The sequence below is a fragment of the Pantherophis guttatus genome, chromosome 2 (genome assembly GCF_059756535.1).
Source record: "Pantherophis guttatus breed Tessera chromosome 2, ASM5975653v1, whole genome shotgun sequence".
Classification (NCBI taxonomy): Eukaryota; Metazoa; Chordata; class Lepidosauria; order Squamata; family Colubridae; genus Pantherophis; species Pantherophis guttatus.
In genome coordinates this window covers 277,206,529-277,233,930 of record NC_142064.1, presented here as the reverse complement: position 1 = coordinate 277,233,930, position 27,402 = coordinate 277,206,529, and the positions used below count along the sequence as shown (strand labels likewise).

Sequence of the window (27,402 nt, the reverse complement as noted above, 5' to 3'; positions counted from 1 at the left end):
TACTATCGGTTCTGTGGGTGTAGCAGGGGAAGGATACTGCAAAATCTCCATTCCCACCCCACTCGGGCCAGCCAGAGGCGGTATTTGCCGGTTCTACGAACTACTCAAAATTTCCACTACCGGTTCGCAGAACCTGCTGGATTTCACCCCTGCTTTAACCCCATGTCCCAGGAGAACATTCACATTTCCGAGAGTTTCTGGAAAAGAGACATCCCCAGGGCATAGAAAGAGGAAAACAAAGCACAAATAAACCTTTGTTTATTTCAGCCCCCCTCTTCCCCCGGTACCCATCATCCTCACCCTCCTCGTCCTTTTCACCATCGCGCCCCTTCTTCATCCCCCTAAGAGCAACCTCTCCGCCGGCGCAGGCGTTCGAACGGTCTTCCACGTCACAACGGAACAGAGCGTGCGCAGAAGACTCTTGAAAGCATTACCTGCGGTACAGATAGCCAAGGCCTTCGCTTGAGCTGGGGGCGGGGAAGAGCGCGCTCATCCAGCGGAGGAAACAACGGTCGCCTGTAGACTTTTCCCACTCTAGGAAGGAGAACTCTACCTCTGGGAGGTCCAGCCTCTAGGAGGCCAGGACGGCGCGTGAAATTTTGGCGGGAAGGATTTTCAGTTGCTCTTGCTGAGGCGCAAAAGCCCTGAGGGAGCGGAGACTCCCCTTCTCTCCCACCTCCGGGAAACCGGGAAAGGGGCGGGGGAAGTGGGTGGGGAGGGTCCGCCGTGACCGAAGGCGGAGACCTTGGAGGGAATTTCCCCCGTAGGGGCTGCGCTGAACCGAATGGAGGCTCGGGGGTCTCCCCTTCAGGCGGGGAGCGGCGGCTCGAGCGGCCTCCCCGAGGGTCCCCGCAGCCCCGAGGCTGAGCGCTGGCGCTTCCGCAGCTGCGGCTCCCGGGAGGCCGAGGGTCCCCGGGCGCTTTGCAGCCGCCTGCACGGGCTGTGCCGGGAGTGGCTGCGGCCCGAGCGGAGCAGCAAAGCCGAGATGCTGGACCTGGTGGTGCTGGAGCAGCTGCTGGCCCTGCTGCCCCCGGAGCTGGCGGGCTGGCTGAGGGAGTGCGGGGCCGAGAGCTGCGCCCAGGCGGTGGCCCTGGCCGAAGGCTGCCTCCTCGGCCCCGCAGCCGCCCCGGAAAAGCTGGCAAAGGGCCGGCAGGTGAGGGAGTTTCATCCTGGGCGTCCCTTGGGGGTGGGGTTAATAAAACATCTAGCAGTGTCTGTATGAAATCACAAGGCATAAAGAAGACATCGTGCAAGATTTTCTGAAGCTCCTAATACTTTTTTTCTCGATGCAAATGCTTATTTTTCCTTTTGGAGTTAATTCCCTAGAATGAAAGAGACATTCAACCCCTTCTCCACCCTGCCCTTCTTTCCCTTAATGCATGAATGAACTGAATCATTTGTTCCATATCAGCTGACATTCTTCAGACTATTCATTCTCCTTTATGATATAGAAAATCTTATCATAAACCATCTTGATGTTCATTCCAAGGTCTGTCCCTGAATTACGTTGCAGGGTCTTCCTAAAGAGCTAAATATTACTAAATATAAAGAAAAAGACTCCTGCTGGAAGAGATAGAAAGGTATAGATACATCCACAAAGGAGGAAAGGCCAAAGCTATCAAGAGAAGGAGACAAGTAAAGAAACAACTGATCAGAAATGATAAGAGGAAATAAAGATAGGCAATAAAACATTTCACAGAAATGACAGATATTCACTCAAAAGTAGCTTTCAAATCAGAATCCCTGAGTTCTCTCACTTTGACTTAAGTTGGGGAATTGCAAAGGTAAGTTAAGCAAACTAACATGAGTACAGTCCTATGAGCGTGAATCATAAAACCAGGCTTCTCTTTCAGATGCAGGAGCTGTTCACAGGAGAGATCTCAGCAGAGCTCCAGGAAAGAGGAAATCGATGTAATCCTTTTCAAGGGCTGCCTTTTAGGAGGTCCCAACTTGGGCCATTTCAGCAGGTAACTGTAGATTTCTTCTGACAGCAGCAGAGTTCAAGCTCCCTTCCTGAGGTCTTCTGCAGTATAGCCAAATGCTGAGTCTATGTATAATTGAACAGTGTCCCCCCCCCCAGCCTTATTCATCAATTCAAGATCATTTTGGAGAAAATAAATGAGACAACTTAGAGCCTGAGAGGCTTGTGTTAGGCAATGTATTTGTTCAATATTTTGTAATACTTCACAGAAGAGTGGAGAAACCAGTTAAAAAACCCCAGTGAATTAAAAATATTGTAATAGCATAACTGCTTCAGAAATATTGTATCTTAAGGACAGATTTCCCATGAAAAAGCCCTAAGGTCAACACTAAATGGCTGCATCAGTAAGACTGGTCTTCAAGTGCCTTTAGATTTCCAGGCCCTTTTGAAATAGGCCATGGAAGAAATTCCCAGTCGCTGTGTCCTGTTTTATAAAGAATGTAGAATTTCTTCCCCAAGTCAGGTGAGCCTCTGGATTCTAGTCCCCAAACCCCACTTGCTGAGTAATTCCAAACCAGCAGGAAGCAACCCAAAGGGTGCTGTTTTGCCATTCTGCAATTTGGATGCAATCATGTTTCATGAACTTCAGAACACCATCTATTAGGGCAAGGGAGACTGGCGGCTTCACGGTCACAAATCCCACAGTCACATGTGGACATCCAGAGGTACATTTGTCCTACAAGCAAATGCCTATTTGGTTTCTTGTAAAGGTCTGTTTTGTGTAATAAGAGGGAAAATGTCTTTTCTGGGACTGTCTCCTATACAACATTCTCATTCTAGGGCTCTGATCCCTTTGAGGAGGTCACTGTGGACTTCACAGAAGAGGAGTGGGCACTGCTGGATTCTGGCCAGAGAGCCTTGTGTGCAGAAGTCACATTGGAGGCTTTTAGGAATATTATTGCCCTAGGTAAGTCCCCCCTTTTTCTGGGTTCCATTCATTAGGGAAGGTAGGTTTTTTCCAGTGGGGGATAAACAAAAAAGATACTTGCAGTCAAGTTGCTTAAGGTGATACATCTTAAGCAGGGGTGAAGTGTTCTGGGTTCGGACCGGATCAGTCGATCCGGTAGCAATGGCGGGTAGTGGTTCGGAGAACTGGTAGCAAAAATCCCTGAGCCCCCTGCCCATGCCCACCCAATCGCTTGGTCACCTGCTTGCCGCTGCCGCTTCTTTCAAAAAATGCTTTTAAAAGGTAAAAAAAAGGCTCAGACGATCCTCTGAGCCACGTGATCGTCTTTAAAATTCTTTTAAAAGTAAAAAAAAAAAAAGATTGCGTGCCACAGCTGATCACTCCTCCCCCCCACTGTTCCACTTACCCCATGCCTCCTTTTGGCGTGTACTGTGCACAACTGTGTGCACACCTCACATGCGCGCACCCAGCATGCGTGTGCACCCAGCAAACCAGTAATAAACCGGTTCAGATTTCACCACTGATCTTAAGGCCTTGTTAGAAAAGCTTACTGTAGTTTTGGGAAACATCTCAAATTGTCCAGTCAACAGCAAAGTCTTAATGTGGTTCCCAGCTGAAAAATCCTTTGGATATCATCAGAATTTCCTAGCCTACAATTTGCATCCAAGACCCCCAAGTTGAATTCATAGCTGATGCTATACCTGGAATACAGATGGAGTATGTTTTTCCGAGAAGACCCCTCCTTAATAGCTGGTTCTTTCACATAATTTTATTAAGGACTATCTTAAATAGATAAAACACATAGATCAATTTAATGCAAAATAAATAAGAAAGAAAAGAGAAAATATTTAGAAAATGCAGAAACACCCCCATACCTAAATTTGTATGTATATGAAAGAAATTTCTCCATCTCCAACAAGTATGTTCAATATTAACAACTTATATATCAAAACTCAACCAAAACATCTTTTCATTCCATGTCACCAATATTCTATGAACTCATCTCTAAATCTTCAGATCTCCTTAATATTCAGCAAAGATCCAGTAAAAATTAACAAAAATACCTAATAACATAAATACTTAATAATATATTCCGCATTTGCACTTAGTCTCCTTTTGCTCATTCCTCTTTTAACAATTAAACTTTGCAAAAAAAGGGATTAAAAACTTACCAAATGTTACCAACTCCTATATAACTACTTCTTCCCAACTATCATTAAATCCCATAATTTTTTTCTATATTCTTTTCACTCCAAATTCTTATCATCCTTCAAGTCCACTTGCAATTTCTCTGAAATAGCTCCAATAAATATCTTACATTTCAATTTAAAACAGTATCAATCACTTGCATTTATAATTCCAGTGAAGCCCTATCAGTTATCTCCAGACAGATTTGTTAGTTTTAGTTATTAACTTCTAATTCTAGTAAAGAGATAAAAGGTTTAAAAAATTCAAAGGTCCATAAAGTAAACATTTGCTTTAAAGTAGCCTTCCTGTGCTCTAGTAATCAACTTCAAGATTTTGCTTTACAATTGATAAGTAAACAAGATAGATTTTCTAGTACAAGATGTTCTTTCTAATTAACACCATAGACTTTAAATCTTTTTCAAAAAGTATTTTAAAGCTTTCCAAAAACAACTATAAAATAATCTCTTGCCTGTATATTTCAACAGATTACAAAAAATAAAGTTTTAAGAAAGATGGGAAACCATGATGTTCTTTCTAAAACGAACTGAAGGGAATGCCACCCACCAACTGAAAAGGTGGCATTTACGGTTCAGCCTGATGGAATCTACAACCTTTAGCTGATTTATTTATTTTATTTTTATTTTTCAAAATTTATATGCTGCCCTTCTCCTGTAGGACTCGGGGCGGCTCACAAGATAAAAACAATACAACAATGCAATACTAAAATTAATCAATTTAAAAATCCCCAAACGATTAAAAAGTCTCGCAACAGATCAGGGAATTTGCTGAAAAAGCTATTTCTTCAGCTCGGCGCGGAAAGTGCGGAGGCCAGGGGCCATCTGGAGCCCGGTGGGTAACCCATTCCAGAGGGTTGGTGCGGCCACAGAGAATGCCCTCATCCTGGGGGTTGCCAGCCGACATTGTCTGGCCGACGGCACTCAGAGGAGGGCAGCCCTATGTGAGCGTACTGGTCGGTGGGAGGCCAGTAGGAGGTGGTCCTGCAAGTACCCCAGCCCATGCCATGAAGAGCTTTATAGGTGAGTACCAGCACCTTGAAGCGGATCCGAAGAGCCACCGGCAGCCAGTGCAGCTCGCACAGGAGAGGTGTTACACGGGAGTAATGGGAAGCTCCCGTAACTACCCACGCGGCCACATTCTGGACTAGCTGGAGCCTCCGGGTGCACCCCAAGGGCAGCCCCATGTAGAGGGCATTGCAGTAATCCAACCGAGAAATAATGAGAGCATGAGTGACTGTACGGAGGTATATATACAGATAACAAGTGTCTGCAGGAATTGACAAGTTTTGCTGTCAGCTTACAAAAATTGGCAGTATAAAGTACAAATGGGCAATCTCCAGTTCAATCTTTCTTCAAGAAAAAATTTCGGCAGTCCAAGCCTGACATCCACCTGCCGGTTTTGGTGAAATCCCCTACAGCAAAATGAGGGTGTTGGTTTTCCTCACCTCAGTTATCTTGCCCTCTCCTCACAGTTTTAAATTCCTATAGAAATTTCTATTTGCTTCTTTCCAAGCAGGTGATACAATGGAGAAGGAGAAGCAGGAGTGGTTAATGTCGCTGCCAGGAGAAGTGACATTTGACCATCAAGCAAATCCAAAAAGACAAGAGAGAAGCCACTCAGAAGGTGGACTTGAAAAGTCCTCCACATCTCATCATTTCTTTTCTCTTACTTTACCTAAGAACCTTTATAGCAAACACAAACCACAAAGTATTGTAAACTTGGGGGAGGATTCCAGTTTGAGTAGAGAAACTAAAATATGCACAAAATGTGGAAAAAGCTTTGGTAGTAATGCTAGCCTTAATGGCCATCAAAGGATCCACATAACTGAGAAACCATATAGTTGCGAGGAATGTGGAAAGGGCTTTGCTTTAATAGGAAAACTTAATTCTCATAAAAGGATGCACACAGAAGAGAAACTATATAAATGCACAGAGTGTGGAAAGAGCTTCTGTAGCAATGCTAGCCTTAATGGCCATCAAAGGATCCACATAACTGAGAAATCATATAGCTGTGTGGAATGTGGAAAGGACTTTGCTTTAATAGGAAAACTTAATGCTCATGAAAGGATTCACACAGGAGAGAAACCATATAAATGTACAGAGTGTGGAAAGAGCTTCCATTTCAGGCCTAGTCTTACCCGTCATGAGAGGATCCACAGAAGGGAGAAAAAATATAGGTGCAACAAGTGTGGAAAGAGATTCTTTGAGAACAGAGCCCTTATCATCCATCAAAGGATCCACACAGGGGAGAGACCGTATAAATGCCTGGAGTGTGGAAAGAGGTTTTTTGACAACAAAGTTCTTACTCGTCATCAAAGGATCCACACAGGGGATAAACCCTATCAGTGCCTGGTGTGTGGAAAGAGCTTTAGTCAGATAGGACATCTCAATTCTCACAAAAGAGTCCACACAGGGGAGAGGCCCTACAAATGTATGCAGTGTGCAAAGAGCTTCCGTTCCAAAAGTTCTCTTAATCGCCATGAGAGGATCCACACAGGGGAGAAAAAGTATAGCTGCAGAATTTGTGCAAGGAGATTCTTTGAGAAACGAACCCTTGCTATCCATGAAAGGATCCACACAGGGGAGAGACCATATCAATGCCCAGAGTGTGGAAAGAGCTTTATTGAGAAAGGAAAACTTAATTTTCATACAAAAGTCCACACAGGGGAGCTGTATAACTGCATTGAGTATGAAAAGCAGAAAGAAAATCTTACTCATGAAAGAATCCACAAAGGAGAGAAACCATATAAATGCACAGAATGTGGAAAGAGCTTCTTTAGTAAGACTGGTCTTAATGGCCATCAAAGGGTCCACATAGCTGAGAAGCCATATAGTTGTATGGAATGTGGAAAAGACTTTGCTTTAATGGGAAAACTTAATTCTCATGAAAGAATTCACACAGGGGAGAAACCATATAAATGCACAATATGTGGAAAAAGCTTCCATTTTAGGGGTAGTCTTAATCGTCATGACAGGATCCACAGAGGAGAGAAAAAACTTAGTTGCCAGGAATGTGGAAAGAGATACTTTGAGAAGGCAGCCCTTACTATCCATCAAAGGATCCACACAGGGGAGAGACCATATCAATGCCCAGAGTGTGGAAAGAGCTTTTTTGACAACAAAGTTCTTACTCGTCACCAAAGGATCCACACGGGGGAGAGACCATATCAATGCCCAGAGTGTGGAAAGAGCTTTACTCAGAAAGCACATCTTAATTCCCATAAAATAACTCACACAGGGGAGAGGCCCTATACATGCACAGAATGTGGAAAGAACTTCAGTTTCAAAAGTTCTCTTAATCGCCATGAGAGGATCCACACAGGAGAAAAAGCATACCCGAAGGGAGTGTGGAAAGAGATTGAGAACAGAGCCCTTACTATCCATCAAAGGATCCACATGGCATAAACTGGCATAAATGCCTGGAGTGTGGAAATAGGTTTAGTCAGAAAGGCCAACTTATTTCTCATAAAAGAATCCATGTTATGGAGAGACCATATACAGCTAGTCCTCAACTTACAACTGTTCATTTAATGACCATTCAAAGTTACACTGAAAAAATGAAATAAAAGGGACACACTTATGACAAATTGCAAAATCTCCATGATCATATGATCAAAATTCAGACGCATGGCAACTGTTTCATATTTGACTGTTGTTGTGTCCCAAGGTCATGTGTTCACCTTTTGCAACCTTCTGACAAAGTCAATGGGGAAGCCAGATTCAGTTAACCACCAGCTTACTAACTTGCTAACTATTGATTCACTTAACGGTGGCAAGAAAGGTAAAATGGGGCAAAACTCACTTAACAAATATCTCATTTAACAGATTTTGGACTCCATTGTCATAAGTCGAGTATCTTCATTTATGATTCTTGCGGCATCCAGGGTCATGTGATTTCTATTTGGAAATTTACAACAAGCACAGTCAATGTGGGAAGGTAGTTTCACTTAACAACCATACTTGAGAACTACAGTGATTTGATGAACGATTGTGGCATAAAAGGTTGCAAACTGCATCACGAGTGACTTAATTGCCTTACTTAGCAATGGAAATGGGCTCAATTGTGGGTGTAGGTTGAGAACTACCTGTATTACTATCCTTACTTTGAAATATCAAAAAACCTGATTTCATTAATTGATCTTCTTGGTGGAGGGTAGTATTTGTATCCCATGAGCAAATTAGGTTCCTCCTGAAATCTGAAGCCTTTAAAACTCAGTGTTTAGCCACTTATAAACCACAGCTTCTAGCTACTCTAAATGTGATTTTGAACCATAATAAGGAATTACCTTTTTTCTGTGCTCTGTATGGATTGGTGAGTAAATCACATTATAGCTTTTGATTTCATTATGGAGGAATGTTCCAATGCTCCACTCTATTTTCTGATTGCTCAAAAATGCAAGTGGTGTTTCTCCTAAACTTCTTTTAATCCAGAGAATTACAAAGTAATTGGAGATGTTAAAATGCAAACCTGCATTGGGCAAATAGCCAAACTGGCACACTCATACTTTAAAGAATGTTGCCTGGGCCTTGACATATAACACTGTATGCAGCAGTTTAGCTAATAAGAGTATATTGGATTGGTGGCATTCATAGTTTTAAATCTTTCCAAACTCCTGATAAGGAATTGTTACTATTTCTTAGTTGCAGGCAACAGAGATTCATTTGGCCTCAGCTCTAGAAATGAAATAACCTAATCCAATGGTTTTATTGATATAACTAAAAAACAAGGAGGGCAGGGGTTTTTTGGCATGCAGTTACATAGAGTAAAGTATAACAATAAATACATCCAAATTTTGGCTGCATTTGTTGTAAATCTAAGTTTTAAAGTCTTTGTTAAGAGCCATAAGCTGCTTTGGATGAAATTTCAAAGTTATAGTGAAAAAATGAAATAAAATGAAAAAAGTGATTTAGATCAATTTTCATGCTTAATGACCATTGCAACATCCCCATGATCACGTGATCAAAATTCAGGCACTTGGCAACTGGCATGTATTTATGATGGTTGCAGCATCCAGGGTCATGTGATCTCCATTTGTAAACTTCCACCAACCAGTTAATGGCAAAGGCAGATTCACTGAACAACCATACATATGGTTGTTAACTGAACAACCATACTTGAGAACCATAGTGATTTGGTGAATGATTGTTGCATAAAAGGTTCCAAACTGGGGCATCAATTAGCTGTCTTACTTAGCAACAGAAATTTGGGCTCAATTGTGGATGTCAGTTGAAAACTATCTGTCCTTCCCTTTGAAATACCAAGAGTTGACTCCATTAACTGATTTTGTTTGGGGGGGGGTATTTATTCCTTATGAGTAATTTTTCTTTCTTTCCTGAAATCTCACTAATAAAGCAGAACTTCTAGCTACTCCAAATGTGATTTTGAACAGGATAGAATGGATGTCTTTTTTCTGTGCTGTATATATATTGATTGGTGAGTAAAACACATTGCATTTGATTTTGTTACTATGCAGGAATATTCCTATGTTCCAGTCTATTTCTGAGGCTATTAATTGCCCAAATATATAAGTGTTGTTTCTGCTGCACTTGTTTTATTTCAGAGAATTATGAAGTATTTGGAGATGTTAAAATGCAGACTTGCACAAGGCAAATAGCCAAACAACAGCAGTCATACTGTAACGAAAGTTGTCTGGGCCTTGATATAGTAGTAGTAGTAAGCTTTATTGCGGTCAGAGACCAAATTAAAATAGACAAAGAAAGGGAGCATATTTTACAAATATGGATAGATCGTGGGACAGTACACCATCTACTGCCTCAAATACAATCTGTACTGTCAATGCTGGTGATCCTCTGCCGTCGGGGTTACCTGTCCCTTTTCCTGTTTTTTTCCAGCCACGACTTTAGCAAAAAATTTTGCCACCTTTAGAGTTATATTGGGGTCTGCATCCTGGAGTAGGAAATAAAGGCTGAACATATCAGGTGAACCAGGGAATCTCTGTGAAATAGGAGAAATGAGTCTTGATCTTATATCCCGGGCCTTGATATATAGTTAGTCCTTGACCAGAATTGAGCCCAAAATTTCTGTTGCTAAGTGAGAAATTTGTTAATTGAGTTTTGCTCCATTTTATGACTTCCTGCCAAATTTATTAAGCAAATCACTGCAACTGTTAAATTAGTAGCACCATTGTTAAGTGAATCTGGCTTCCCCATTGACTTGGCTTGTCAGAAAGTTGCATGATTCCAATATGCCACAACAGTCATATCTATGAAAATTGGTCATAGTCATTTTTTGCTGCTGTTTTAACTTCACATGATCACTAAGTGAACTGTTTTTAAGTCAAGGACTACCTGTATAACACTGTATGCAGCAGATTAGCTCATAGGTTGTAGTGGACATGTGACATTCATACTTTGAAATCTTTACTAAAGTCCTGATAAGCAATTCTTACTATTTCTTGGCTGCAGACAACAGAGATTCATCTGGTCTCTGCACAAGAAATTAAATTACCAAATTGAATTGTCTTTTAGATGTTATTATAAAACATGGTAGCCTGCCACTCAATGCTGCTCCTATTCTTTAAAACCTCCACAGCAGACACAAAATATAACTACTTACAACTGCTGTGGAAAATATTTGAAGCTACTATACCTTTTTTTTTTTTCCCAGTTCTATTTTCTTCCGGCACTTTTAGTTTTTTCTGTTGTTATTTTTTCTTTTTGTTTTCTCTATCCCAATTTATTAACATAACTAGAATTGGGCAGTTTTGGTAAGCAGATTGCACCATTTACTATTCAGAACATGGGAAATGAAGAACTGGTGTTGCTTTCATGCCCAAGAAGGTATATTATCTCCCATCTTTTGTTTACCTTCTCAGCTCAAAAGCTTCAGCGTTCTATCATAATCCTTCCACCTACAATGTTCCCCTGCCTATTAGTGGGTTTATGGTGAGGATGCTTCCCTGGCTGAGGATTGGTTAGACAAGCAGTTTTTGCTCTTTACTTTCCTTTGTGGTGCACCTCTTTGCTTCCTCGCTAAGGGTCAACACACAGTGAACTCAAGCACCCTATCATGACATCATAATTTATGCCTCCCTTCCGGGAGGTTAACAAGGCTACCAGATTGCAATAATATGAGATTTTCTCTGTGTTCTCTACTATCTAGTGTCTAGTTTTTTTCGTTTCCTCCAAAGATTTAGCTAAAACCTTTTTGTTTACTTTTTCTGAAGGGGAGGGCAAATATTTTTTTGAACTCTGAAATAAGCGCTTGGCCTTATTGTCATGCGCTCAAATGCCCGATTGGGCTTATTATCAGGGGATGTCTTATTTTGGGGGAAACAGGGTATCTGATCTGCCCCATAAAGAAACCCCTTTGTGAGTAGTGCCATGACAAATTACTCACCACTGAAGCTTTCTTAGGGATGGCAGGGAAGAAATTGCTTGATGTTACAAGTCTTGGCATTTTATTAATAACACTTTTTTAAACCTGTAATCCTCTTGGCATTCCCTTCCATGAGTCTTTTCTCCCCTTATCTGAATCCGTCATTTTGGCTGGCACTACTAAGTCTGACATTTCAACACAGCTGGAGGAGAAATCCAGCACAATGTATTGTTATGTTTTGTTTCAACTCTTCAGAAATCAACCAGCCACAAACAATCAAAGCGAAAAGGTGTAAAGGTAAAAAAAATAGATGTGGACAGGACAAGAAAGTAAAGCAGGTAAAGGTCAGCTCTAGAAAAAAGGTTACCTTAGTGAGTGTCATCACAGGAATCCTTCAGGCCAGGGGTGAAATGCTCCCGGTTGGGATCGGTAGCGATGGCAGCGGGTGGTTCGGAGAACCGGTAGCAAAAATCCCTGCGCCGTACCCCCCCCCCCCCCGCCCCCCAATTTTTTCTACAACTTCTTTGGCAGAAAAAATGCTTTTAAAAGTTAAAAAAAAAGTCTCTGATGCTTTCCCGGTTTCGGGGGGGCTCGAAGGGGGAGGCTCCTTTCCCTCAGAGATTCTACGCCTCAGCAGAGCAGCTGCAAGCCATTCCCGCCAAAATTTCCCGCGCCCTCCCAGAGCCTGGATCACGGTACTCCTTCCTAGAGGGAAAACACTGTAGAAGAAATTCCTGGTGGCTGTGTCCTGTTTTGTAAAGCAGGAGTTTGCAGCCCCCAGGCTGCGGCCCACTGCCAGGCCGCAGCCCATTTGGAACTGAGCCACAGAAGTGGGTGAGGGCGTGTGTGCACTTATGAAGCTGCATTTGTGATAGTTGCAAACGCAAAACCATCCCCTCTCCCCCCTGCCACCTCTGCCAGCCCACTGACCCAGAAAGATTGGAGGACACTGTTGTAAAAATGTAGAATTTCCTCCCAAAGTCAGGTGAGCCTAGGGATTTTCTTTTCCAAATCCTACTTGCGGAAGTATTCAAAACCACCAGCGCAGGGACAGACCAGGGTACAGACAGAGACATTCCCCAGAACGCGGATTCAAGCGCAGGGACTCTCCCAACCCCAACAGCAGAAGAGATCACAGAGGTAGCTCCCAGGATAGTCACTCAGGCTCACTCTATGGGCTTGGAGGATGGGGGCACGACAACAAACAAATAAAGAAAGAGAACATTTGGCTGTTAGACTCAGGTGCAACCAACCACACCACCCACAATGCCAACTTACTCTCCTCATTCACAGAGGAAAACTTCATGATTAAAGTAGCGAACCAAAACAACGTCAGAGTGGCGGGGAAGGGAAACATAAACATACCAGAGATTGGAGAAATAGAGGGGATCTTATTTGTGCCAGAGATCCCATACAACATACTGGCCGCCATACGGCTAAGCAAGGACACAGACATCGAAGTCATTTTCAAGGCAGGATAGGCACGCCTGGTCAAGAATGGAAAGGACATAGGAGAGGTTATAATTAGCGATGGCCTGCCATACTTCAAAGCAGGCAACATTAATCATCTAAGCATGAACACTAACTCAGGGGCAGAGCAGGAACAGACTTCTTCCGAAGATGATAGAGAGAACAATGATGAAGTAGAAGGGGACAGCCACCAAGAGGCAAGGGGCAGTCAACATAACTACGAGCCCATCGACGACAACAAACTCTCGTTAGGTAGACCCATACATGACAACTGTGCACACCTCCTCCACAGGAAGCTAGGCCACATTAGTTTTCCTGTTGTAGAAAAGATGACAAAACGTACTGATGGTTTAAGAGTAAAGAATTGTGAAACCTATCTCGAGTGCTCAATCTGTAAATGTTCCAAACTAAAAACAAAACCGAGACCAAAGAAGTCAGTACGCACAACCGACTCTATTTTTCAATTAATACATATGGACCTAGTGGGGCCTCTAAAACCTTCTATCAAATACAAAAAAAAAGATTCTTCCTAACTATCGTAGATGACTACAGCCGCTACGGCTTCGTATACACCATCAACCATAAGAATGAGGTGTATCAAAAATTCAGGGAATTTTACAAAAGAGTAGAGGTTCAACACAACACAAAAATAAAACAAATAATGACTGACCGAGGTTCTGAGTTCCTATTAAGGGACTTCTCAAGGTGGTTAAGGGAACATGGGGTACTGCATTATACATCCTCACCATTCTCCGCCTTCCAGAATGGAGTAGTAGAACGAAAAAACAGCACATTATAAACTGATGAGGTGCGCCTTGGAAGATACGGGACTAGGGCAATCCTGGTCAGAAGCCCTTCTCTATTGCAACTACACACTTAACAGGTTGTGGTCTAGCGTAATAAACACAACTCCCTACGAGCTAATGTATAGGAGGAAACCCAACATAGCCCACCTACACGTGTTTGGGGTCACAGCCGATGTACGTATCCCCAAGTTATTTTCGCAGATGACACAACAGTGATTAGTCTCATTCGAGACAATGATGAATCCGCATACAGATGGGAGGTTGAACAACTAGTCTCGTGGTGCGACTGGAACAATCTGGAACTGAACACACTCAAAACCGTAGAAATGGTGGTAGACTTTAGGAGAAACTTCCACCTCTCACAATACTAGACAACACAGTATCAACAGTAGAGACCTTCAAATTTCTAGGTTCTACCATATCACAAGATTTAAAATGGACAGCTAACATCAAAAACATCATCCAAAAAGAACAACAAAGAATGTTCTTTCTGCGCCAACTCAGAAAGCTCAAACTGCCCAAGGAGCTGCTGATACAGTTCTACAGAGGAATTATTGAGCCTGTCATCTGCACCTCTATAACTGGTTTGGTTCTGCAACCCAACAAGACAGACACAGACTTCAGAGGACAATTAGAACTGCAGAAAAAACTGGCTATCAACCTGCCTTCCATTGAGGACCTGTATACTGCACGAATCAAAAAGAGGGCTGTGAAAATATTTACAGACCCTTCACATCCTGGACATAAACTGTTTCAACTCCTACCCTCAAAACGACGCTACAGAGCACTGCACACCAGAACAACTAGACACAAGAACAGTTTCTTCCCAAACACCATCACTCTGCTAAACAAATAATTCCCTCAACACTGTCAAACTATTTACTAAATCTGCACTACTATTAATCATCTCATCGTTCCCACCACCCATCTCCTTCCACTTATGACTGTATTACTGTAACTTTGTTGCTTGTATCTTTACAATTTATATTGAGATTGTTTCCTGATTGCTTATTTGTACCCTATGATTATCATTAAGTGTTGTACCTTAGAATTCTTGATGAACATATCTTTTCTTTTATGTACACTGAGAGCATATGTACCAAGACAAATTCCTTGTGTGTCCAATCACAGTTGGCCAATAAAATTCTATGATCTATGATTTACAATTTACAACTTATTTGCCATGATTATTATTACATTGGTACCTCTTGTACTTTGATGTTGCCTAATGCAACACATTCCTTTATGTTAGCCAGGCACTCAGTGCTGCTTCTATTCTTTAAAATCTGCTCGACAACAGACACAAAATATAACTACTTACAACTGCTATGGAATTTTTAATCTTTTTAATTTTATAATTAAATTAATTAAATTTTATAATTGTACTTTTAATTTTATGTTATTCTTTCCTTTTTGTTTTCTCTGTCCCAATTGTGACAGCTGAAATTGGACAATTTTGGTAAGTAGATCACACCACATGTTACTATTCAAAACATGAGAAACAGAGAACTGGCATTGCTTTCATACCCAAGAAGGTATATTCTCTTCCACCTCATGTTTACCTTCTGAGCTAAAAAGCCTCAGCATTCTATCATAATCCTTTCATTTTGCAAGGTTCCCTGCCTATTAGTGGGTTTAACTTCTTTTAGGGTTAAGCTGCTTCATTGCATGATTAGTTAAGACAAGCAGTTCTTCCGTACCTTTGTTATGCATCTCTTTGCATCCTTACTAAGCATAAAGAGCAAATGCACAAGTACTCTCCTTATGCCTGCCTTTCAGGGGCTTAGCTTGCAGTAATATGACAATCAACAAGGCAAAAATGGAACGAAAAGACCAAAACACCTCACCCCCCCAGTCAGCTCCCAGATAAGCATAGATTTACTCCAAAATTAACGTCAGACCAACAACCAAGAAGTAAATAATAGCTGAATCAAGGAACTGCTAAACAGATTAACAGCTCAACCAAAAAACCTCCAAGACCTCTCTGACCACACTGACAGGTAAGTCTATTTCTTACTAGTAGTGATGATGTTACCAAGTTTTGCTAATGAGATATCTGCAAGAAAATCAAGCTCGGCTCATCAAAGAATGCTGTCCACTTGGGCAGTTTTCTAGTGTCACAATGGAATGGAACATGCTCAGAAAACTTGACATCAATTCCCTGTTATGCAGAGGAAAGGAAAGGCTTTGGTGGGAGTATCTCCTCAGTCATCCAGGTCATGATTGTCTCAAAGGTGCTTTTTAAAGAGGCAACTGGACTTTCTAGTTTTTCTTTGAACAACTTGACAAGTGGAATATTGAAATAAAGATTTTATTTGACTCCGGTGGTTTCTTCAGTTGCAGCCTTCAGGGTAGAACAATGAGTTCTACCCTCGCAAGAACACTCTCCATTAAATCAAATGTGAAAACTGCAGAATGAGGATTATCACCTGATACAATTTCTCATGTGTTAAACCAACATGGGCTTTGCCACTGCCTCAATGCTCTAAGACAGTTCGTCGGTTCATTTGTCCTTGAAATTGTTCAACACATGGAAATCATGCTAGGTGGCAATTGCAATGATCTCAAGGAGGAACTACTAGGATTTTGCCTGAAAAGTTTAAAATACCATTGCTAACGGGAGAGCTTGATCCATTGGCTGAAAAGACAGCTGAGAATCCTCTAAGACAGTTTGCAGCTGACAGAATTTTAGCCTATACTAGAGAATTATTTCTACAAGTGTGTTTTCAGTCAATATGTAAAAGTGAAAACTGGGATAATGAAGACATCGAAAATGGACAAGGAACAATGTACAGATGCTTTAGCATTCTATTTTATATACTATAGTATTTGTTCAGGACTGCTTTGGTATTGACTGCCTCCCAGTAGTTTTCAACCCATTATATATTTTGCATTGCAGTATGGTACATATTACAGCTCTGTAACATGTAAGGACAGAAGCTTTATCGAAAGGACTTCCTCTTTTGGAGAACTGTCTCCTGAGATTGGAAAATAATTGCCTTTTTCTTGATATTTGGAGTTTGAAGGCTTTATTACAATACTTCAGGGTTTGGTCAAAGTTATGACCCAATGCCCCTTTGAATCTCTGAGAAAGAAGAGCTTGAAAGTTTTGCAGCTCTCTATAGGTAAGTTTGATGAAGAGGGAAAATACATATTATTTAAATGTTTATTGAAGACAAGCAACCATTCCGACATGGAAGGACATTATTCAGAATATTAAAAATCAAATTGATTTGTCCTTAAAGAAGACAGGTTTTTTTTTTTTTACTGGACTCTTGTTTGTGTATCTGTTCGACATGGTGCTCTTATTTCAGTGGTGGGTTGCCCCTGATTCGCACCGGTTCTATAGAACCGGTAGTAAAACTGGCAGGAGGCTCCGCCCAATGGCCCGACGTCATCAAAATGCTTTTGCGCATGTGCGCGCGCAGCCCCACTGCAAACCAGTAGTAAAGGTAAGTAGAACCCAACCCAGTCTTACTTCCTGAAGGTGCTGAAACAGATCTTCTCCAGCACTCAGGATAATAGCCTCACTGAATTTGCTGAGATATTTCCTTATTAAGGATAATGAAGATGACAATAAGTCTTGTGTATGGACAGAACTTTACAAGAAAGAGAAATTTCTTGAAGCCCATGCACACTGGACTTAACATGTCAGGAGCACACTCACTGAAGCAGAAATAAAAAGGAAGGAAAAAAATAAAAGATCAGCCTCGCAGTTCTAAAAAGACTTTTCAATCGATAGCTGAAGCAAAGATGTCAGGAATTACAAAGGATATGGAGCTTCAAGCTCTTCACTCTGCACTTCTCCCATTTGATTTAATGGAAAGTGTTCTGGCAAGGGCAGAAACATTGAAAACAGGCTGCCACTGAAGAAACTACTGGAATAGTAATAAAACCTTTATTTCAGTAAAAATATGGAGATTCTCAATCATCCAGGTCATGGTTGTACCAAAGGGGCTTTTTCAAAGAGGCAACTGGACTTTACTTTTTCTTTTCTTTTTTTTCTTTTCTTCTTTTCTTTTGAAGACGTTTCACTTCTCATCCAAGAAGCTTCTTCAGCTCTGATTGGATGGTGGGGAATGGAAGGATTTATATTCCTTGCGGACACCTAGTCATTTTTTTATTTCAGCACTCAATTTGTCAAGTCACTCAAAGCAAAACAAGTCCGGCTGCCTCTTGGGGAAAAAAAGCACCTTTGGCAGTGGGAGGCTCTCTCGCCAAAGGCAGGAAGCGCGGTCGCGTACGGCGCTTTGCCTCTCTGGGAAAGAGGACTCTGTGTCCCAACCTCTGGGAGGACCGGGGAGGTGGGTGGGGAACTTGTGACGGGAGCTACTTGCGACTGCTTTGCTGATTTGGAGAAGCCCCCGAGGAAGCGGCGCCCGCCTTCTCCCCTCCCGGGAACCGGGACGAAGGTGGGGAGGGCCTGAGAGGAACTCGACGGAGCCGAAGCAAGGAAAGAAGCCTCGGCTGCGGCTTCTGATCCCCGACCGTCGCCAGACCTGCTGCTGGAACGAGCGGCGCTTCGGGGACGGCTCTCCCCTCCTTGGATTCCCTTTGGCTTCTTCGCCTCTGCTGGACCCGGAGAAGATTTTGTTCGCTTGGAAGCGGAGCTGTGACCGAAGGCGGCGGCCTCGGAGGGAGTTTCCCCCGTTGGGGCTGCGCTGAAGCCGGAGACGGAATGGAGGCTCGGGGGTTTCCCCTTCAGGCGGGGAGCGGCCTCCCCGAGGGTCCCCGCAGCCCCGAGGCTGAGCGCTGGCGCTTCCGCAGCTGCGTCTCCCGGGAGGCGGAGGGGCCCCGGGCGCTTTGCAGCCGCCTGTACGGGCTGTGCCGGGGGTGGCTGCGGCCCGAGCGGAGCAGCAAAGCCGAGATGCTGGACCTGGTGGTGCTGGAGCAGCTGCTGGCCCTGCTGCCCCCGGAGCTGGCGGGCTGGCTGAGGGAGTGCGGGGCCGAGAGCTGCGCCCAGGCGGTGGCCCTGGCCGAAGGCTGCCTCCTCGGCCCCGCAGCCGCCCCGGAAAAGCTGGCAAAGGGCCGGCAGGTGAGAAAAGTCAACCGTGGGAGGCCGATGCATCTAACTAGCAGAGTGTAAGAAATCGCAGATATGAAGGAAGAGTCAGCAAGCAGCAAAGTTTTCAGCAGCTCCTAATATTTTGAAAAGTTATTTCTTTTTCGATGCAAATGCTTCTTTTGTCCTCTTGGTGATAATGCCATGGGAGGAAGGAGAAATTCAAGCCTTTTTCAACCCCATCACCACCCATCCTCAAAGGATGAAAGAGGCGTCAGAGTTTTGGGGGTGGTGGTGGCTGGAATCCCTTCTCCACGCTGCCCCTCTTCCATCCCCTAATGCAGAAATTTTATTGAGGCGCTTTTTCCGTTTAAAGTGATATTAGTCAAACTCTGCAGTGTCGTCACAATATTCTGAACTTTCTTTGAAAGATATGCACACCTCTGTTTCTCTTCTTTAAAAGTAGTCGCTGAGAAGAGACGTCTGGAAGAGGGGTCCCAAACCTTGGCAAGTTTAAGACTTGTGGACTTCAACTCATTCCTCAGCTAGCATGGCTGGCGGCAGGGATTCTGCGAATTGGTCCACAAGTCTTAAAACTTGCCAAGTTTGGAGACTCCTGGTGTAAAAGATACATGTTGGGATGGTGTAATGATCTGTGGGAATGACATTGGAAGGGGGAAGTGTCACGGAATACACAACCATCATGTAAAATCTTGAGCCTTCCCACAAACGGGGGTGGGGGGGAAATGCTTTGGATTACCTGAGGAGTGAAAGGACAGGAGGGGAGAAATACTTTCAGGCTTGCAAAATTTTGTTAATGTGACCTTGCGATAAATCTTGACCTTGATCCCAAGGTATGTCCACGAACTGCCAGGCTGGCAGTTCAAGTCTCCTCCCTGTCCTAGCGAAGCTAAACAAAAAAGGGGAGATCGATCCTATTTCTCTCAAGTGCTAATGGTCCCTAAATCTAACAGAAAATATTCCCAGAGGAAGGGATAGAGCTGGCATGTGTAAATCCATATGGGAAGAAAGGCATAGCTAAGGGAGAAGATAAGGAAGCAAATCCTGATTAGAACGAAAAGAGGAAATAAAAAAAAGGTAATGAAACATTTCACAAAAATGGCAGGCATTTACCCCGACATAGTGGCCACCTTCAAATCAGAATCCCTGAGTTCTCTCACTTTGACTTGAGTCGGGGAAATTCAAGTGGAAGTCAAAAAGGTAAGTCAAGCAACCTAACATGGCAATAGTCATATGAAAGTGGATCATAAACCAGGCTGTTTTTTCAGACACAGGAGCTGTTCGCAAGAGAGATCTCAGCAGAGCTCCAGGAAAAAGATCAACCCAGTCCTTCTCAACAGCTTCATTTCAGGAGGATCCAACTTGGGCCACCTTGCCAGGCAAGTATAGGTTTCTTCTAAGCAATAAAGTTCCAGCTCCTTCCATTCTGGGGCTGTCTTTACAATCAAATGCTGAGTCTGGGCATTTGAACATGGTGTCTTCCCCCTGAATGGTCCTCTGAGCCACACTCCGTCACTTCCCAGGTTGTTCTTCATCTGTAAGCAAAGGATCGTTCACAGGATGAGAGGCTTGTATTATGAAATGTAATTGATGTGTTGAAAGAGCTTAATACATAATATGTTTCAACCAGTGGTGAAATCTAAAATTTGTTACTACCGGTTCTGTGGGCGTGGCTTGGTGGTGGTGGTGGGTAATGTGACTGGGTGGGCGTGGCCAATTTTTTTTTTTTACTTTTAAAACCATTTTTTTCTACAACTTCTGGTGAAGAGGCTGTAAAAAAATGCTTTCAAAAGGCTCTGAGGATCCCAGTTGAGTTGCCTGATCGTCAGAGGCTTTTTTTCTTTTAAATGCCTCTGACGATCAGGCAACTCAGCTGGGATCCACAGAGGCATTTAAAAGAAAAAAAGCCTCTGACGATCAGGCAACTCAGCTGGGATCCTCAGAGCCTTTTGAAAGCATTTTTTTATAACCTCTTCGCTCTGAAGAGGTTGTAGAAAAAATGCTTTTAAAAGCCTTTGACAATCCCAGCTGAGCCACGTAATCATCAGAGGCTTTTTTTTTTTTTTACTTTTAAAAGCATTTTTTCGGCCGAAGAGGTTGTAGAAAAAATGCTTTTAAAAGTAAAAAAAAAAAGGCTCTGATAATTGTGTGGTTCAGCTGGGCATTTGTGGGCGGGGGGAGGGGGGGCAGGGATTTTTATTACCGGTTCTCCGAACCACCCGCCTCCATCGCTACCGGATCAGGCGATCCGGTCCGAACCGGGAGCATTTCACCCCTGGTTTCAACTGAATGTGAAAACCAGTTAAAAATTAGGAATTGGAAAAGAACTGCTTTGGAAATATGCCAGCCTATGCACTTAAAAATGAATCACCTGAAGGTTTGCAGATTTCCTCTGTAAAACCTAATAAGTAAACCCCAAATGGCTGTAACAATAAAATTGCAGGTCAAACGACTTGGGATTTCCCTGGTTATTTCCAAAATTTTGAAACAGGCCAGGAAAGAAGTTCCTGGTCGCTTCGTCCTATTTTGAAAGGGAATTTGCTGAACCAGGCAGGTGCTCCCATGGGATTCTACTCCCCAAAATCTCCTTGCAGAGTCATTCTGCAGGTGTTGGCAACTCCTCAAAGGGGGTGTTGTCATCCTACAACTTAAATGCATTAAAACCATATTTTGCTCCTTTGCAGCAGTAGCCTCAAGTGGTTGGTCTATAGACCATGGGGACCTACAGACATACCTGTCCTGTAAGAAAATGTCCAACTGATCTCTTGCAAAGCTCTGTTTTGTGTTTTGTGTAGTAAGAAAGGAAACACAGAGAGGATTGTCTGCTAGGGATAGTGTTCTTTCTCTTTCTAGGACTCTGATCCCTTTGAGGAGGTGACTGTGGACTTCACAGAGGAGGAGTGGGCACTGCTGGATTCTGGCCAGAAGGCCTTGTGCAGGGAAGTCATGCTGGAGGTTACTATGAATACGGCCACTCTGGGTAAGGACCCTCTTTGCTCTGGGTCCTGTTCATTGGGAAAGGTGTTTTAAGTGGGAGGTAAACAAGGTAAAGGTTCGAGGTAAACAAGGAAGATTGCTTAAGCTGCTGACTGGCTGCCTCAACCAGTAGCTTCATGTCCATGATCACCTCAACCATAGCTTCATGTCCATGTTAACGAAGGAGATGTCAAACTTTGAAGAAAACCACAACCAAGCAACCTTGGACCCAATCACTCCTCCACCACCCTTTCCCCTCAACACTGCTCCGGGACTGTCCCTTGGGAAAAGAGAACCACTGCAAAATAATATTTTCAACTTCTGACTTTGGAGGTGGTTCAGAATTTTCAATTGTATGAAAAGCCACAGAGATGTCAAACAAGATTAGAAGGATTGTATTCCTGATATACCAATCCCTTCAGAGGTCACTCACAAACATAATGTTGTATAATTCTGACCTAAATCTTCATAAAATAAGTCTAGATAATGTTCTCCATACTGAGTCCTCCGTAGCTGTAGCTTCATCCTTTTTTAAAGAGTCTCTGTTGAAGATTTATGTGTAGGAATCCAATATTGTTAGAATGGCTTTTGAGGAGGTGACACTGCTGCCTCATTCTAGAAGGATAAGCAGCCCTTCAGCCAAGAATCTATTTACTAAAGTCTAATGGGAACTTATATTTTCTTTTTCCCAATCAGGTGACGGGCTGGAGAATGACAATGAGAAACAGGTGAGGTTAATGCCAATGCAAACAGCAAACCTTCAAGTAGAAGAAGTGATTTTTGACCATCAACAGGATGCAAAACTGCAAGAGAACAGCCACTCGGAAGATCAAGGGGAGAGGTCTTCCACTTATCTTCCTATTAAAATCCATGACTTCCTGATCCAGCAAGACCAGAAAGGGAAGAGAAAGGGCAAATATAGCAAAAGAGAGAAAAATGAATTTGATTTAGGTGAATATGCCAGAAGCCAGACCAAAGGAAAACAGTATGGCTACAGACAGTATGCAAAATCCATCAATCGTTCTTTCTCTCTTTCTTTACCTAAGAAACAGTACAGAAAACACAAGCCACATATATTGGTAAAATTTGGGAAGTGTTTTGGTCTGAGCAGAGACATGAAGCTCTGTATGAAGTGTGGAAAGAACTTCAGTAGCAACAGTACACTTAATCGTCATCAGAGGATCCACACAGGGGAGAAACCATATAAATGCACGGAGTGTGGAAAAAGCTTTTCTCGAAACACGCAGTTTATTCATCACAAAAGGATCCATACAGGGGAAAGACCATATAAATGCCCAGAATGTGGAAAGAGCTTTATTGAGAACAGAGATTTTACTCGGCACCAAAGGATCCACACAGGAGAGAGACCGTATAAATGCATAGAATGTGGAAAGGGCTTTATCGACAGCAGAGACCTTAGTCGCCACCAAAGGATCCACAGAGAGGAGAGACCATATAAATGCACAGAGTGTGGAAAAAGCTTTAATCACTACAGAACCTTTACTCATCATGAAAGAATGCACACTGGAGAAGATCAATATAAATGCATAGAGTGTGGAAAGAGTTATAATAACTCTAGTACTTTTACTATTCATAAAAGGATCCATGCAGGTGAGAAACCATACAAATGTTTAGAGTGTGGAAAGAGCTTTACCCGGAAAGGACATCTTAATCGTCATGAAAAGATTCACACGGGGCAGAAACCTTTTAAATGCATAGAATGTGGAAAGGGCTTCAGTACAAACTGTAATCTGGCTCGCCATCAGAAGACCCACACAGGTGAAAAAACACATAGTTGCAGGGAGTGTGGAAAGACATTCACTGAGAGTAGTGATATTACTTCCCATCAAAGGATCCACACAGGAAAGAGACCATATAAATGCCTGGAATGTGGAAAGAGTTTTTTTGAGAACAGTGACCTTACTCGACATCAAAGGATCCACACAGCGGATAGACTGCATAAATGCTTGGAGTGTGGAAAAAGCTTCACTCAGAAAGGAACACTTAATTCTCACAAAAGGATCCACATGCAAGAGAGACCATATAAATGCATGGAGTGTGGAAAGAGCTTTATTGACAAATGGCGCCTTACTTTCCACCTAAGGATCCACATGGCGGAAAGACCATATAAATGCGTGGAGTGTGGGAAAAGCTTTCTTCGTAATACAGAACTTATTCATCATAAGAGGATTCACACTGGGGAGAAACCATATAAATGTGTACAGTGTGGAAAGCAGTTTACTCAGAAAGGACATCTTACTCATCATGAAAGAATCCATACAGGGGAGAAACCATATCAGTGTATAACATGTGGAAAGAGCTTTGCTCAGAAAGGACAACTGAATTCTCATGCGAGAATCCACACAGGGGAGAGGCCATATAAATGCTTAGAGTGTGGAAAAAGCTTTCATTGGCGCACAGAACTTATTCATCATGAAAGGATCCATACTGGAGAGAGACCATATAAGTGCATGGAGTGTGGAAAGCAATTTATTCAGAAAGGTCATCTTATTACTCATGAAAGAATCCATACAGGGGAGAGGCCATATAAATGCACAGAGTGTGGAAAAAGCTTTGCTCGGACAGGACAACTTAATTCTCATAAAAGGACCCACACAGAAGAGAGACCATATAAATGCATGTAGTGTGGAGAAAGTTCCAACAATTTCAATACAGTTACTCATGCAGAAATCCAAAGTGGAGAAAATCCATATAAATTCATAGAGTGTGGAAAGAGCTTTGCTTGGAAAAGATAACATAAATCTCATAAAATTATGCCCACAGAAGAAACCATATACATCTATGGAATGAGCTTCATTCAAAACAATCAAATTACTCATCATCAAAGAATCCAGAAATGAGAAGGAAGCTGCTTATTGCATAGAACGTGCAAAGTTCTTTTGTTTGATCTGGAATGTTATTCATGGTCCTGTGAGGATTCTCTGATTTCCAAGGAGTGGACACAACATAGCACAGCATTAGCAACTCTGTACAGCGTGCTTCATTGTGTCTCATGCCTTCCCAGCAACAGGCTATTGCTCTTAACTCTACCCTTCTGGACCTTGCAAGCTGAGATTGCCGTGCAAATGCATCTTTAAGACTGAGTCCTTAACTGAAACAAAAATTTCAGTCTGTAAAGTGGTACGCAACCTTTGCTTCCTTCCAAACATTCTTGCATTGAGGGATTGCCTCGGTGCATTTGCTGCATTTCTCTTGTCCAATTTCCAAGCCCTTTTAATACTTTTAAGCAGTATTGCCAAGCTGAGTTGTCAAGTCAATCTCTAGGCGGGAGTCCCACCAGAATATGTTGCTTGCCGTAGTTTGTAGTGCTGGCAGTTGAGGGATTGCTTGCTTGTATTGCTTGTCAGTCACCAAATATGGCGTCCTGCTTCACCATCTTCTTGCCCTTATCTCCTTTTCTCTTACAGCCCCACACAAGCTCTTTGCTCTTTCTTAGCCTTTGTTTCTGTAAACTAAGGGCCTTGGTGAGGTGAGGTTGCTTCTGGATTTCCACACATTGTTGAAAACACCAGTCGTGGCTCAGCCAAGCAACTGGATCGCCAGTGTGGATCCTTGGAAGTAAAGTGAGTGAGTGAAGGCATGAGCCCATCTCAGATTTTTCGAGCTGTGCTGAGCCATGGGAAAGAGGGGTGTCCTGGCTGCAACTGTTTTTCCAAAGCACAGATAGCAATTGTAGCTTTGCTTCCTCAAACTTCCATGCAGGAGAGAGACTATAAACACCCGAATATAGAAAAACTGAAGGGAGAGCTGTGGCCTGACTATTGATGGGATGCCCCATACAGGAGTATTGTCATACAAACATATGGATAAACTACATAGTGGGTAATTCAATAAAAGTTGTCTCATTCATTCTACATTTTCTGCACATATTTCTCAAAGGTATCCGAGACACTTCAGAGAAAAGGGTTAGGAATTCAGATTGGAAGAATTTTCATCTTCTTTTCTCCCCATTGTATTATCTGCTCCCTTCCTTTCCATGCAGTGCCTTCCCAGATTACTCAATCCATTTTTGAAGGGGTTCTGCAATTTCCTGAACTACAACATACTCCCCAGATGGGTTTGCCCATTGGCTACACCAAAATGTGATTAGTAACAGGCTAAGTCTTTAAAAAGTATATCTGGCTGTTTAAATTGACATTTCTGACTCTACATTTACGGTACATTGAAAAGTGAGCGTGATATTGGGAGGTAAAAGAGTTGCCTTGAACTGCAAGATGACTGGCATATAAATTGAATGAATGAATGAACAATTATGTCTGATGTAGAAAGGTAAAATAGATTTTTCCTGAATTCAAAGGAGGAATTCTCTAGAGCTGAATGTTACATTCCTACCCTTAATATAGCTACTAATTTATATCTTCTTTTTTTATTGCTACTTATGTTTATATTATGTGCAGCTAAAAGTATTTAATTGGCTTTGTTCAATAAATTATTTCAAGTTTTATTGCCTGAAACCCTTTGTCATATATGGATGGGGCAAAACAAGGCTAGTTTGGGACAGTCAAACAATATATCAGACTGCAGCAGTGACAAACTACTTCTGTGTTACTGCTGAGCAAATATGGCTATTTTGAACCAAGCTCTTAGAATAACAAAACAACAGAGTTGGAAGGGACCTTGGGGGTCTTCTTGCCCAGCCCTCTTGCTCAGGCAGATACCCCTGGCCTGGCCTGGCCTATACCGTTTCAGACAAATGGTTGCTCAATCTCTTCTTACGAACCTCCCATGTTGGAGCGCCCACAACTTCTGGAGATCACTCGATTGATTGCTGTGTTATCAAAGCAGTGCCAATTCTTAGTAAGCACCAGGCAAAATCTCTTCAGGATACACCAGGCTCTTCAGGACCCCTAGTCATGCACTCATTGCTGCTCTGATAGAATGCATCTGTCTTGTTTCTGTTCCTCTCCTTCCTCCCATCTTTGCTAGTTCTATGGAGTCGGGTCTTCGCTTAATCTTCTCTGTTTATTTGTGCCCATGTCTGAAATCTCAGTTGATTTCTTCTGTGATCCATTTGTGGGGTTCTTTGACCATGGTGTTTTCAAGAATGATCACATGGCTAGAAGGGACCTTTGAAGTCTTCTAGTCCAATCCAATTCCGTGCCCAAGTTGTGGAAGTTCTCCAGCAGCCCCTTGGCTGCACCATCTGCACCACTTCATCGATCTGCACTTCTTCTGGGGACCCTTATATGCACTGTACCCCTCTGAGCATTTCCTCTGTGGGAGATGTGGCTCATAGCTGGCTGGAGAATTCTGAGAGTTGAAGTCCACAAGTCTTAAAGCTACCAAGTTTGAAGACCTCTGCCTCAAAACATTTATAACTTGCATATTTATTTAATAATACATTACATTATACAATATAATAATTATATAATACATAAACTGCCGGAAGTAAAGAAAAAATCCCAGGTGCTCAAAACCAACGACCAAAGCAGATTCCATTCAAAGGAGCTTTGCTCATTCCAGCCCTTGCTCTGTGTCTATGGGGATTCTCAGTCATCCGGGTCATGGTTGTCCCAAAGTTGCTTTTTTTTTTCCCCAAGAGGCAACTGGACTTTCTGGTTTTTCTTTGAAGACGTTTCGCTTCTCATCCAAGGAGCTTCTTCAGCTTCAGCTGAAGAACCAGAAAGGCCAGTTGCTTCTTCAGAAAGCGTCTTTGGGTCATCTCTGCTCTTAC

General features: G+C 42.6%; 2 protein-coding genes and 1 pseudogene across 4 annotated transcripts; all 3 read left to right on the top strand.

The window, feature by feature from the left end:
- Positions 1–393: 393 nt before the first annotated feature.
- On the top strand, positions 394–14,881 carry LOC117670027 (uncharacterized). 2 transcript variants are annotated; one of them, XM_060693467.2, is made up of 4 exons: positions 394–1,153; positions 1,854–1,967; positions 2,762–2,888; positions 5,610–14,881. In XM_060693467.2, the coding sequence occupies exons 1-4, from the start codon at positions 785–787 to the stop codon at positions 7,496–7,498; spliced, it is 2,499 nt and encodes an 832-aa protein (XP_060549450.2). In that variant the 5' UTR covers positions 394–784; the 3' UTR covers positions 7,499–14,881. The 2 variants fall into 2 exon arrangements, with proteins under 2 accessions (XP_060549450.2, XP_034280773.2); XM_034424882.3 differs by having other exon boundaries at positions 404–1,153; positions 5,607–14,881.
- An 834-nt stretch (positions 14,882–15,715) lies between these two features.
- LOC117670017 (glomulin-like) lies at positions 15,716–17,511 on the top strand (annotated as a pseudogene). Its single transcript, XR_015731804.1, has one exon. The product of XR_015731804.1 is annotated as a glomulin-like (transcript).
- Positions 17,512–17,692: 181 nt separating this feature from the next.
- LOC117670026 (uncharacterized) lies at positions 17,693–26,170 on the top strand. The gene is made up of 4 exons (XM_034424881.3): positions 17,693–18,743; positions 20,000–20,110; positions 21,585–21,711; positions 22,404–26,170. Exons 1-4 carry the CDS (start codon positions 18,387–18,389, stop codon positions 24,350–24,352), a joined length of 2,544 nt encoding a protein of 847 aa, XP_034280772.2. The 5' UTR covers positions 17,693–18,386; the 3' UTR covers positions 24,353–26,170.
- Positions 26,171–27,402: the final 1,232 nt, after the last annotated feature.

Coding starts and splice junctions, on each gene's coding strand:
- LOC117670026 (XM_034424881.3), top strand. CDS start 18,387: ATGGAGGCTCGGGGGTTTCCCCTTCAGGCGGGGAGCGGCCTCCCCGAG. Junction 18,744..19,999: donor AGCTGGCAAAGGGCCGGCAG/GTGAGAAAAGTC, acceptor CTGTTTTTTCAG/ACACAGGAGCTGTTCGCAAG. Junction 20,111..21,584: donor AACTTGGGCCACCTTGCCAG/GCAAGTATAGGT, acceptor TTCTCTTTCTAG/GACTCTGATCCCTTTGAGGA.
- LOC117670027 (XM_034424882.3), top strand. CDS start 785: ATGGAGGCTCGGGGGTCTCCCCTTCAGGCGGGGAGCGGCGGCTCGAGC. Junction 1,154..1,853: donor AGCTGGCAAAGGGCCGGCAG/GTGAGGGAGTTT, acceptor CTTCTCTTTCAG/ATGCAGGAGCTGTTCACAGG. Junction 2,889..5,606: donor TAGGAATATTATTGCCCTAG/GTAAGTCCCCCC, acceptor CTTCTTTCCAAG/CAGGTGATACAATGGAGAAG.